This window comes from Serinus canaria, chromosome 2, assembly GCF_022539315.1.
Source record: "Serinus canaria isolate serCan28SL12 chromosome 2, serCan2020, whole genome shotgun sequence".
Lineage (NCBI taxonomy): Eukaryota > Metazoa > Chordata > Aves > Passeriformes > Fringillidae > Serinus > Serinus canaria.
In genome coordinates this window covers 2,599,819-2,612,444 of record NC_066315.1, presented here as the reverse complement: position 1 = coordinate 2,612,444, position 12,626 = coordinate 2,599,819, and the positions used below count along the sequence as shown (strand labels likewise).

The 12,626-nt window shown below is 44.4% G+C and overlaps 1 protein-coding gene across 1 annotated transcript in view; it reads right to left on the bottom strand.

Annotated features, from left to right (window-relative positions):
* The window catches only part of OBSCN (obscurin, cytoskeletal calmodulin and titin-interacting RhoGEF), a 181,351-nt gene that overhangs the window by 59,936 nt on the left and 108,789 nt on the right, over nt 1-12,626 (bottom strand). The window contains 15 exon segments of the mRNA XM_050971811.1: nt 1,426-1,508; nt 1,851-2,051; nt 2,996-3,135; nt 3,862-3,990; nt 4,296-4,315; nt 4,417-4,483; nt 5,216-5,434; nt 5,907-6,005; nt 6,098-6,130; nt 6,549-6,746; nt 7,645-7,763; nt 8,122-8,200; nt 8,881-9,159; nt 9,708-11,060; nt 12,081-12,353. Of these exon segments, the coding sequence (XP_050827768.1) occupies nt 1,426-1,508; nt 1,851-2,051; nt 2,996-3,135; nt 3,862-3,990; nt 4,296-4,315; nt 4,417-4,483; nt 5,216-5,434; nt 5,907-6,005; nt 6,098-6,130; nt 6,549-6,746; nt 7,645-7,763; nt 8,122-8,200; nt 8,881-9,159; nt 9,708-11,060; nt 12,081-12,353 (3,292 nt within the window).

Here is a 12,626-nt window from a genome sequence, read left to right as displayed (position 1 = left end):
GGATGGAGGATGGATGGATGGCTGGATGGATGGAAGGGAATGGGATGGAGGGACGGCGGTCTCTGCCCTCACTCTGCCCTTTTTTTTCGGACAGGGAGGGAGGGAGGGCTTTTCTCTACCCCCGGTTCTTTACCCGCGAGGTCTTCCTGCTCAACCGGCTTGCGCGGTTGTTTCTTGACTTTATCCGGGGGAGGAGGGAAGATTGTTTGTTTTTGGGGGAGGGAGGGAGGGAGCGGAGGGAGGGAGGGAGGGCAGGGAACCCCCCTCGCCCCGTTCCGGCTGCCAGAAGTCCGGACTTCTTTTCCCCCTCCCCCAGTCCTTTTCCTTTCGGGCCTCCCTGTATCTCCCCCCCCCCATTTGCCGTTGACTCTTTCCCCCCCGCACGTCTAGGAGGGATGGGGGGAGGGAAGGGAGCGCGAGAGGAAGGGAGGGAGGTTTCCCGCGTCGTGTCTCCCGTGCACCGTGGCTCCTCTCTTTTTTTCCTCCTTTCACTTCCCCACTCGTCCTTGGGCCTCTTTTCCGGTACCGTGCGTACAAGATCGTCCCCCGTCCCCGCGATCTCTTTCCGCTGCCTCCGTCCGGTGCTTCCTTACCTTTCGCCCCCCCCCAGTAGGGAAGGGAGGGCAGGGAGGGCTGTGTTCGGCCCTAGGGACTTACCCGTCTTTCCGCGGGTTTCTGCCGATCGGCGCTTCCCTCCCCGTTCTCCCCCCTGGGAGGGAGCGGAGGAGCTCGCGCGTTGTTTTCCCGTAAGGCTTTTCTTTTTCTCTCTCTTCTTTCTCTTCCACCCCCGCCCGCGCGGCCCCCCCGGGAGTCTGTTCTCGCCCGGACTGGAGGATGGATGGATGGATGGATGGATGGATGGATGGATGGATGGATGGATGGATGGATGGGATGGATGGTGGATGGAGGATGGATGGAGGATGGATGGATGGATGGATGGAGGGAGGATGGAGGAGTGGAGGATGGATGAGGATGGAGGGAGTGGATGGATGGAGGGATGGATGGATGGATGGATGGATGATGGATGGATGGATGGATGGATGGACTGGATGGATGGATGGATGGATGGATGGATGGATGGATGGAGGGATGGATGGATGGAGGATGGATGGATGGATGGAGGATGGATGGATGGGATGGAGGATGGATGGATGGATGGATGGATGGATGGATGATGGATGGATGGATGGATGGATGGATGGATGGATGGATGGATGGATGGATGGATGGATGGATGGAAGGAGTCCCTTCCCATAGAACTCATTGACACTAGATACTATTTAAGGTCCCTTCCAACCCAAACCCTTCTAGGATTCTGTGATCTTGATTGCCTGGAATTTTCCTAAGCTGAAATCAATCAAAAATACAAGTGGTTCAACAGGCAGGAAAATTCAAAGGTGCAAATGCCAAGTGACATTAGCTCACCTTAGCTTCCTTTTGTATTCATCTTCAGAAACAAACTCTCCAGGAAACTCTGGAATTTCTGTTGCTCCCCACTCTGGTGACAACTACAATATTAGGAAAAGAAATTAAAACAATTATTGGAAGTGAACAGTGCTTTTATTTATACATACTCAGGAATATCTTTCATGTGTTCACAGTCCTGTTTAGTCCAACAATTACTAAACCAGCATGAAATTTCTTTTGTACTGCAGAGTTTTTAGGTCTTTCCAACCCAGAAACCCCTGAACAGACCAGAAATACTGTCTAATAAAAACATGAAAAAGTACAACCTTCTTCTAGCCCCCTCCAACAACCTCACTGGCATCACTCCTTGCAAAAGGGATCACTCTAAACTGCAACAGGAACAAGAAATTTTAAATGCGAAATAACCAAATGTGATCAGTCACCTTTAATTTCTTGTCCAGATAAGCTGGAGACACCCAACCCTGTCGAGAGGGACTCGATTTCGTGGGTTTAGTCCTGACCAGCCATTTCAGAGGATGAGCTGAATCCAGGACTTCCACGTACTGTCCTTCCTTCAGGGTGATGGTCTCCTTGTCCGGCGCCGCAGGCACGTAGTCAGCAGTGACCATGTAGACATCAAAGATCTGCAGGCACCAAACTACAGTCACTTTGTGCTCTTCATTTCCCGCATTAAGAACTTCCCAACTGTGGAAATCCTTAAAATCAGAGGGTTTTGGGAAAGCTGCAAAAGGCAGCCTCAGAGACAGCAGAACTGTGATTGGAGCTAAGCAGGAGCCATGAGATTGGTCAGCAGAAAAATTATGTAAGTAGAAAAGTAAGGACAGATAGAGCAATGGTCTGTGTATTAATGCTTGTCTAAAATAACTCCCTAAGCTGCAGCAAAGTCTATCCAGTGAGATATTAGGGAGTTCTAGGCTTAATAATGGAGCTCTGTGCATTGTGTTTAAGGCTCACAAGCAGGTGTTGTATTTGAAATAAGCATTGTTTAACCAAAGGTACCTGTGCTTAGAGTAGTGGATGGAACTACTGCCAGTGTGCTTCTGCTTTGTGTAATTACTCAAAAAACTTATAAAGTGAGTTGTAACATTGAGTTCTTGGTCTGCTGCCTGGGATGTGAGCTGATGGCATCTTCCCATTGTCATAACCATGGAATGAGAGTGATGCTGGAAAATCAAACAGCTCAAGGCCCGTTCCCAGCAGTCCTGTCCTGTTCATGATCTGTACACAGCCCCTGGCCAGTGATACCCAACAAGATTCCTCTGGCCAACTTTATCCAAGGCCACAGAAAATCAAGTTCTGACTTCCTAAAGTTCAGCCATGAGAGCAAGAGGAACCAAGTCATGTTTTGACCATGTTGACTTGAACCACTTGCTCAGGATCACAGGGTGAGCATCAGAATTTGATTCTCTGTGCTATGTATCACAGACACAACATTAAACTATTAAATACAGCTAAAAAACCCTGAATTACATCATGAAAGAGGATGGAGATCCCTACACCACAGTAGGTTGGTCATTCTAAGCTTAGTTTTCTACTTGTATCCGAGTTGTCCATAGAGATGTCATACCTCTCCTCTGGAATCCCCATCTTCAGATTCAGAGGAGGATTCCTGAGCAATGGATGAAGGTCTGGACCGTCCATGGCGAGGAGATGCAGAGGGAGTTCTTGACTCATCATCACTTTCTGCACCGGGTACTCGAAGTTTGGCTGAAGAGCAGAGCAACAGCAAAGTGTTATATAAGTATCCCCAATTTAAACATCAACCAAATCTATCATAATTTTTCTTCTTCCTGGGAAGACCATTCATTTCCTATTGATTTCCTGTTGATATTTAGGATTAAATGAATAATTTGGATGTTTTAACACATGGTGTTGCAGGCCTAGTGCATGTATTGCCACTGCACTGCAAGAATGTTTGTTGGAGAGTTAATGCCTCTATTTTTGCTCCAAGTTAAACTTTTTCTACAAGATAACCAGGGCAGACACAAACCAGCATTTTTAATTCAACTCAACAAATCATTGGATTACTGCACAGCTGTGCACAGAGTTTTCAGCCTTAACTTGATTTTAAAATTCCACTGTGAGCTAAAACTTGAAGATGTGGGAAGTACAGAAAACAGGATTGCTTTCTGATTTAGGAATGATGAATATCCAAGGAACTCAAATACCTAGGATATGCAAAGTACACTTATATTTTTAAAATTTACTGTAATAGCTTTTTTCCTAGTTCAAAATTCTAGACTGAGATGTGCAGATTGGATGGACTTCTACCTAAATTTCTTACCCCTAAGCATTGACAAATGTTCATTGGCTTATCTAAAATGACTGTCTCAAAACCTGCTGCATAAATCTCACTTAAAATTAAACAACACCTAAAAAAAGAGATTTTTTTTCTCCCTACCATAATTGAACTGTGTTTTCCAGATTCCTTACCCTGAGTTATTTTTGCAGATACCATTTCTGAGATGCGTGAGGTAAGTTTCTGGAAGAACTCTTCTGAGCCAACATCAGCTAATGAAATAGGGCTTTTGGGCACACCTTCTCTGCCAGCTTCAAGGTCTCCTGGAAAGAAAGAGAATTTGTTATTAAGCTGGCAGTGTCATTGAAAATTCATCTCTTTTTGAGTAATAAAAGCTTCTGTGGAAGGAGGGTTTAATTTTCTTCCCTTCTCCTGTTTTTAAAACTGTGCTTGCTTTTAGTTCATCCAAATAATTCACCCTTGAACAGTGAGCAGTCCTGAAAGGTTCCAACATTTCAGACAATCTCAAGAAAAGTGGACAAAAATGAGTGGATACATGAAATACATTGACAGCCTCAGCTGTAGATATGGAGGACGGGAAGAAGAGAGAGAAAACAGCTTCTCTTACCTTCAGAGGACTGAATAGTTCTGGAAAAGAAAATAAAGCAGAGTTAAAAGTGGCAATAAAATAGGCAGTAAGGAGAGCTGACTGAGGAACACGTCCCCCTGCTCCCACACATCCAACTTACCCCAGTGTGGTCATGATGGCTTCTGACACCATCACACGCTCCTGGGTCAGGACTTCAGCCTCTTTCACTGCAAGATTGGGGTTTGTCATTAGAGGATAGAAGGCACAGAATGTCCTTTTTTAGCTATTCAGTGCAGGCACATTTTCTAGATGTGGATATATATTCCCAGTCCCGTGGTAGCAATGGTTTCCTCCCTCCTCTCCCTGTTCATGAAAATATGTAATTGCCCCATTTCTCCACACTGCTCAAGTTATGCTCCTGCAGCTCTTGGTACAATAAAAGTGTGGGATGCAAGGCAGGATGACAGGAAAATGGAATCCTTCACAGCTCTGCCCCAATTCCCAGTATATATCTGTTTTTCCCCCATCTTAGTGTGTTAAAAGAGGCCTTGGAAAACTCTACAAAAATCAAATAACTCTAATACAAAATACCTCAGCAGAGTGGAGCACTCAAAATAATTTTTCAAAAGGTGACTTTCCCCTGTTATTTTACATTGCATTTCATTTTTTAAAATTTGTACCTAATTTGGTTGTTCCTTAGACTTGCCTTCTGTTTATACAGAAAAGGTGCTGCTGTTAATACAAGACACAGTGAGAACTCTGAAATATTATAGAAGTAAAGAGTGTAACCATTTGCAAGACAAGCAAAGTCATGGCAGCTCTTGAGAAAATGCATTTTTTTGGGTGTGATTGGATAGTTTCCTTAACAGCCACACTTGTTGGTTTGTTTTTTTTTTTCCCTTAGGGACTGCATAAAAGGGAAATAGAGAGAAATTGATAATGTTGCAGCAAAGATTTACCATCTGCAACTTCCAGGTTGGCAGTGCAGATGGACTGGCCAGCCTTGTTGGTGGCAATGCAGGTGTAAGCTCCACTGTACTTCTTCTTGACATCCAACAGGATCAGGCTGTGGTGCATGTTGGAACTGGCCAGCTTGTACCCAGGAGTGTCTGGTTTGATCCACAGGATGTCTTCCCGAGACTCTTCTTTCATCCAAGTGATTGTTGGTGGTGGATGTCCTAAGGGGAAATTGGTGCAATAAGCTTTACTCTTCCTCTTTGTGTTCCTCCCTTAAAATGACGAGCCTTGCTGTGAAAAAATGCTGATTTTGATCCATTTTCTGATACTTTCCCAGCAATAACAGGCATAATATGCAATAAAGGAGGATAAACCATTTTACATCATGATCATAAACGCATCAAATCTTTCCATAAAACCAAAATTGTCAATCACCATACAATTCATGATCAATGTACATCATACTACAAAGTGTCATTTATCCCCATTTTTACATAGAAAAACATGGAGCTGAAGAAAAATAAGATAATACTGTGAAGTGTTTGTAAGAAATGTAAGTTGGGAGTAGAATCACAGACTTCAGATAGAGGAAATGAGGTTGCAATGACTTGGGGGCAAAGAGAGAAGAATGTGTTGTAAAATGTTGACACATTTCAAGTGTTATTCAGAGAGATGAGGTATCTGCTCACTTACCTTCAACTTTCACAGATAACGTGATGCTTGCACCCTTTTTCACCTTCTTATTTGTAAACCTTTCAAGGAATCTTGGTGGTATCAGCTGCTCATGGGAATCTAGAAATAATATTATTGATGAAGCACAGTGAGTTTAGACTGAAAAATTCCTGGGGCTTCTGTTCTCACTCACCTGCTGTGACTTCTCTCACCTGTTTTGGATGGCTCTTCTTTCTCATAAGGATCTGGAACACAAAAAAAAAAAAAAAAAAGAAAAAAAAAAAAAAGAACATGACAAATCAGTGTCAATCCAGGAGCTGCAGAAAACAGCTCCCAAAGTGACTCCAGTGGAGATATTACACAGAAATATTTGTATGATTTGTAAGAGCCCCTAAGTTTTAATGAAATGAACTTTTAAGGTTAATGAGGATGGGCAAGAATAAAATACCTGTTTATGAGACAGACCACAGAGAAGTGGCATCATCATCTTCTTAAACACTAAATTTATGGGTGAATAAATAAAGAACCAAGAGTAAAGCACATCACCTTTTACCTTCAGACTTGCCTACCTCACCTGAGTTACGCTGAGAGGTTTCCTCAGTAAAAAATAACTATAGACATGGCAAAAACCTCTGAAGCAGCCCAAAACAGAGCAACACCCACCTTTGACTACCAGCCTGGCTGAGGAGTAGGCAGAGCCAGCAGAGTTGATGACAAATATCAAGTACTGGCCGGCGTCTGCTTTGGTGACGTCGCGGATTTCCAGGGAGTGGAATTCCTGCCTGTCAGTCTTGAGGATTCGATCCGAGGCCTTCAGGGGCTGCCCATTTTTGAACCAATAGAGACGAGGCTGAGGGTACCCTGTGAGGAGCAGTTACAGACACAGAGAACAAAATTCACTGGCAGAGCTGATTTGGGAGCGTCTCCAAACTGCCAGATCCTCTGCTGTTTCAAGGGTTTAACAGGGCTCCTGTTTCAAGGGTTTAACCAATTAGGAAAGCTTGAAAAGGCATTAAATTCCATTTATCTGTTAAAATTCTTTGCTGTCTCCTCAGTTTCTGGCACTCCCCATATTGTCTGCATGTGCAAATGCCTTGGAGGTTGAAACACCAACACTTAGATCTGATTTGAATGGTTCAATAAGAGAAATGTTGAAGCCAAATGCATTCTCATAATTTTTATAGACAGCAACAGAGAAAACAGGAAAATCCCTACCTCTCCCTACCAGAGTCAACAACAGAGGGATGTTTGCAGTTTTTACATTGTAGGAGCAGCCTCTTAATGGACGAAGGCAAGTTCACAACTGTTTCATTTACTGAAGACAATGAAAGAGACTGACTTTATATGTATTGATATTATAATATAATTATGATTACTATTAATATATTATACTAGATATATTTATTTAGGTTATATAAATATATGTAATATATAATTATAGGTATTAATAGGGATGATTAAAATAATATCAAGTTTACTGTTTCTTATTGCTGCTGTGCTCAGAGAAATCCAGAATTCAATTTTCAGAAGCACATGCCTGTCATTATGCCTGGATATATGGACACAAAATGAGGCTTAACCTGCCTGAGTCTGCTCCAACAGTCCCTGTTCAGCATGAACACATTCCCCAGCTGGTTTGTGCAGAAATGGTGCAAGGTGCTCAACCCATAGCTGCAGAAGAACACCTTAGAAAACCTTGTCCAGCACTTTAACCTGGTATCAGACCTGGAAAACTGACAATACTGTGGGATCCACTCACCTTTCACCTTCAAGTGAAATTTAGCCAGCGATGCTCCAGGTGCCACATGAATATCATGAAGCTCATCAAAGATCTGGGGCAACTGCTCCTCCTCAGTGGTGGATTCCTCCTGTTCTCGGCTAAGCAGCAATTGGGATTAGAAAGAGGAAAATCAGGATGTCAGGTAAGAGTGTGGAATCAGAATGATCTCTTTTAGGTAAATTCAGTCTGTGGTTTTGGCATCCTGAGAGCAGACTCAGCACCATCTGACATTAAAAGTAACAGAGTGAATCCTTGAGGAAATACCCCAGCTTCCCTGAAGGCTCAAGAGCAATTCTGCCATGATCAATGTGCAGCTGTTGCAGTTATTGAATCTCAGCTGGGCTGGATGCTCCTTTATAGCATTAAATTTGCTCGACACAGCAAACCCAGCCCTGACATAAATTCACAGATTGATCTCACCCAGTCAGAGGTTAGAGCCACAGTTCCCTATTTTACCTTGAAATGTATTCCTTGGCACTGTAGTAAGATGATGTCTCTGTTGCATCTGCTGCTGTCTCATAGTCCGTGCTGGTCACTGTTAAATGGAAGAAGATATGTCTGAATCCTCTGAGTTTTGAAATTATTTTTCTTGCTAAAATAGTTCTTACTGATTTTTGTTCCCTGACTAATTGGAGTGACTGGCAGGTGGATTTTATATTGTAGTGCAGCAGGATCCCACACGTCCCTGGATTACGGAAAACACCTCTGCTCACCCCAAAAGCTTCGCTCTGAACCTCGCCTTGGAGTTAGCAAAACCCAGCTGAACCCAAGAAGTTTGCAAGTGAAAGTTTTCTGGCCAAAACATCTTCCTTTAAAATGTAAATGGTGTGGAGATTCTCAGTTCAGATGAAGAAAGAACAGAGATAATTTCTCCCAGGCTGAGCCTGAGAATATTAGAGGAAAGAAGGAAAACAATTATATCTCTCTTTCTGTAACCATTCTTTATAGTTATGGTTCTTCACAGTGTGCTATTCATAGTCACTAATAGTGTGACATGTTTCTACTTTGAGACCAATCAAGGATCACCTTAGCAAGTCCCATTATAAAAGACCCATTACTTTCATTAAAGTTAACCTTCTAATCCACCTGAGGACTGGAATCTTTCCATCCCTGACTCAACAGCGTCAAATGGTGCTTCCCTTGGGAAAAAACAAATTAGCCAGGTCTCAGCAGAACTCCTTTGGTTGTTTTCTCTCCAGTGATTTTGAGACTTACAGTCCACACGGAGCTCAGCCTTGGTTGAAGCCACGCCCATGTTGTTCTCAGCGAGGCAGCGGTAGACGCCCATGTCCGTGGGCACCACGGCAGTGATGATCAGCTGGTGACACCCTTCCTGGTCCTCGTTGATCATGTAGTGATCGTTTTCCTCAATGGCTTTGCCATCCTTGAACCAGCGAACCGTGGGCAGGGGTTTGCCAATGACGATGCAGTCAAAGCTCACTGGGTACCCGTCCTGCACCTCTTGGTTTTGGAGCTCGGTCATGAACATGGGGGCTGAAGTTGAGGTGGTTGGAGAGAAGAAAGGAAAGTTTGGTTTTATCTAAAGGTATGTTTTAGGCCCTTGATGCCCAGGTTTCCAGTTTTTTAATAGAGTAATATCTTTTCTCTAGAAAAGAGTCAAGAAACTCCCTAGCATTACAAAAATCAGCACAGCAATACCACAGCTGCCAACTATATATTATCCCTGCTCCTATCCTTGCCAAAATATCTTGTCTCCCTCAGAACCATTCTAAACCCAACATAATTAATTTAAGTACAATAATCGTATATTTATGGTCATGTTGTAGTAGGTGACATTTCTAGCATGAAAAGGGGCTTCACAGATAAGTCAATAATTGTAACCTTCCCACCAGTGTGCCTCCTCTCCTCAAAATGAAAGAGAATTAAAAGTCACTATTTTTTTCTGAAAGGGCAAAGCTTTCATAAAAATATCAGCACCAAATTAAAAAAAAAAAAAAACAACTTGCTTGAGAGTTAAAAAATTACATTTTGACCTGTTCCCACTGTCTTTTCCAAGGAATAGGCAAGATTTACTTCCCCACCTGTGTCAGAAGTCAGCAAAGGTGGTGGAGGTCTCGCTGGAAGTGGAAACTTCCCAAGGGTGGGAGGTGATGCCTTCCCAATGCGCAATTCGATTTTTTTCGGGCCTTGTTCCAAGATGTCGATCTCCACTGGAATTCCCAGAGCGCCAAACATCTCTCTGAACCTTGTGGCGGCCGTTTTGGCCTCGGACATGACTTCAAACTTGATGTAGATGTACTGGTCATCCTCACGGTACGTCTGGTGGTCAACCACGTCTATGTCCCCTTCGTCTGCGCTGACAAAGAGCTCTTCCTCCACATCAGAGATCTCCGTGGAGATCTTGGCCCTGAAGAGTCTGTGGAGTCTCCTTCCTGCTTTTCGGAAAGCGTCATCCAGCTCGCTGCCGGACGAGCTCTCCGTCTCGCTGTCGGTGCTCTGCTTACTCCTCTTCTCCTTAGCAAGAGCTTGAGCTTCCTGAGCGCCAACCACCACCTTAGCGCTGTGTGAGACCTTGCCAAACTTATTGGATGCCTCACAGGTGTATTTACCTGCATCCTTCCTGTCCAGGCCGGCGATTATCAAGGAGCAGGTGCCATCGCTGTAGCTGTCTATGTGGTAGTAGCGACCATCCGAGAGCTCCTTGCCGTCTTTCAGCCAGCGGACGTTCATGTCGGTTTTGCTGTGGGCCACACACTCCAGGTGCAGGGTGCTTCCAGGCTCTCCAGAGAAATCTTTGAAGGTCTCAGTGAACACCGGGCACTCTTGTTGCTTGATCTCTTTTCTGACTTTGTAGCCTTTGAAAGCGGCTTGGATCTTCACAGCCGCCTTGTTCATGGAGGGATCGTCTAAATCTGGTAGCTCTGGTTCAGCTGGCTGAGCAGCCGTGGTGGCCACGGTGGTCTCCACAGTGGATGTCTCCCACTGTTTCCATAGCTTTGCTGTGGAGGTGGACTGAACCTTGCTGGTAATGCTGGTGCTCTTCTTCCCAGCTTTCTTGAGGTAGTTCACTAGGGAAGGAGTCCCAGCTCTAGACTCGTCATCAGAGCTTGTGAAAGAGAAATCTGCCTCTCCTGTCCTGGCCAGCTCGTCACACGTGGAGTACTCCTCCGAGTAGTAGTGAGACATCTCTGCTTCCTCCTTCCTCAGCTTCTGAAGCTTCTCATCCTCCTCGGGCACCTCGCTGATGGAATCCAAGGTGGGCTCCCGGCTCATACGGCGCTTCTTGGCCAGGGCTTCCCACAGGAGGTGCAGATCTCCCTCCTGGGCAGCCTCAGGAGGCAGGCTGGGCTGGATGTGTCCATCCACCTGCTCCTCAGCCCGGCTGGCAGGGGGAGCTTCCCTGGCAATCTCCTTCAGCATCGACACTGTGGGAACTGCAGGAAGTGAAACAGATGAGAAGTTAAATATCTATGAGTTTTGAGAAAGCACATGGAAATGTTCTACATTGGAGAGTCTCAGAGGCATCTAACTAATCATTATACTGAGAAAAACATGGGAATTTACAGAATCACAGGATGGGGAAGGCTGGAGGGGATGGCTGGATATCATCTAGTCCAACCTCCCTGCTCACACACAGTCCCCTAGATCACATTATTCAGTGTCTAGATGGATTTTGAATATCTACAGAGAAGGAGACTTCACACCCTCTCTGGGAAGTTGATGTAATTGAATCTGGTCCTGGTGAACTTGTCCTAGCTGACCATGCTTTGAGGAGGAGGATGGACCACTCCATCTTCAGGAAGTGTGTTCAACCTCAACAGTCCTGTGATTCTATGCATGCACTTACAACATTCACAAACAACTTTTTTTAGAATTCATTTATTCCTTGCACATTTGAACCCAATTGATTTCTGCCTTTTTAATGTTGCAGCTGTTAAGACTGCCAGTGGAGCCTGGAAAGCTACCCAGGCTCATCCAATCTCCCAGATATGTAGGGCTTCCCTGTCTTTCCTGAAAAGATCTCCAGTGGCTGTGCTGGGAGCTGAGACACCCATGTCATATGGACACACCTGCTTGGTTGGATGTGCCTAAGCCTGAAGGTGTCTGGGACACATTCACGTGCCTCTATATGTTACCCAGTCCCTTCTGAGATGCTCCAGGTTGTCTGGGACATCCACAGAATACCCTAAAGCATCTCAAAAGGCACCAAAAACTTGTGTAGAGACAATAATGTCACGCCTCAAATATGTGTCTCTAGAAACTCTAATCTGAGCAACTCAAAACTATTTGGGATGCAGGAACATACTGGGCAATGCCAAACAGGAAAATAAAAATTCCTTGTGGATTGTTATCATAGCTTGTAAAAGAAAATTAATTCCAGTCCAAGCTGTGGAGATGGCCCTGGATGTCCATACCAGATCTGATTTATCACCTCACCAATGCACACTTTGTACCTTCAAGACACAGGCTGGCAACAGATTTGACTTCTGGAGAAGCCATGCAGGTGTAGCTGTCCTGATCCTCAGGCTTAAATCCACGGATAATGAGAATCTGCTTCGTTCCATCAGAGAGGATCTCGTATCTCCCTCCAGCTTTTATTTGCTCTTTTCCCTTGAACCAAGTCACTTTCTCCTCAGTTTTACTTGATAATGTGCACTCCAGGCGAGCCACCCCCCCTTCCGAGACAGATCCTCCCACCAAAGGTTGGGTGATGGTAACTGGAGGCTCTGCAATTACAAAAATAAAATGAATTAACACAAAGAACAATCATCTGGCTTTAAGGCACTCCACTCCATAAAATATCCAAGCAACCCATCCATAATTTACAGATTTTTTCAGCTGTTGTAGATAACTAAAGGGAAAAAAAAAAAAAAAAAGACTGGCAGCATCCAAAGTGTGCACTTCCAAAGATAATATCTAAACAACTTTCCAAGCTCTCCCAGTGCTTACACCAGCTCCATCTAAGCACATACATGCAGAAGTGGTTGCATTTTCCACAT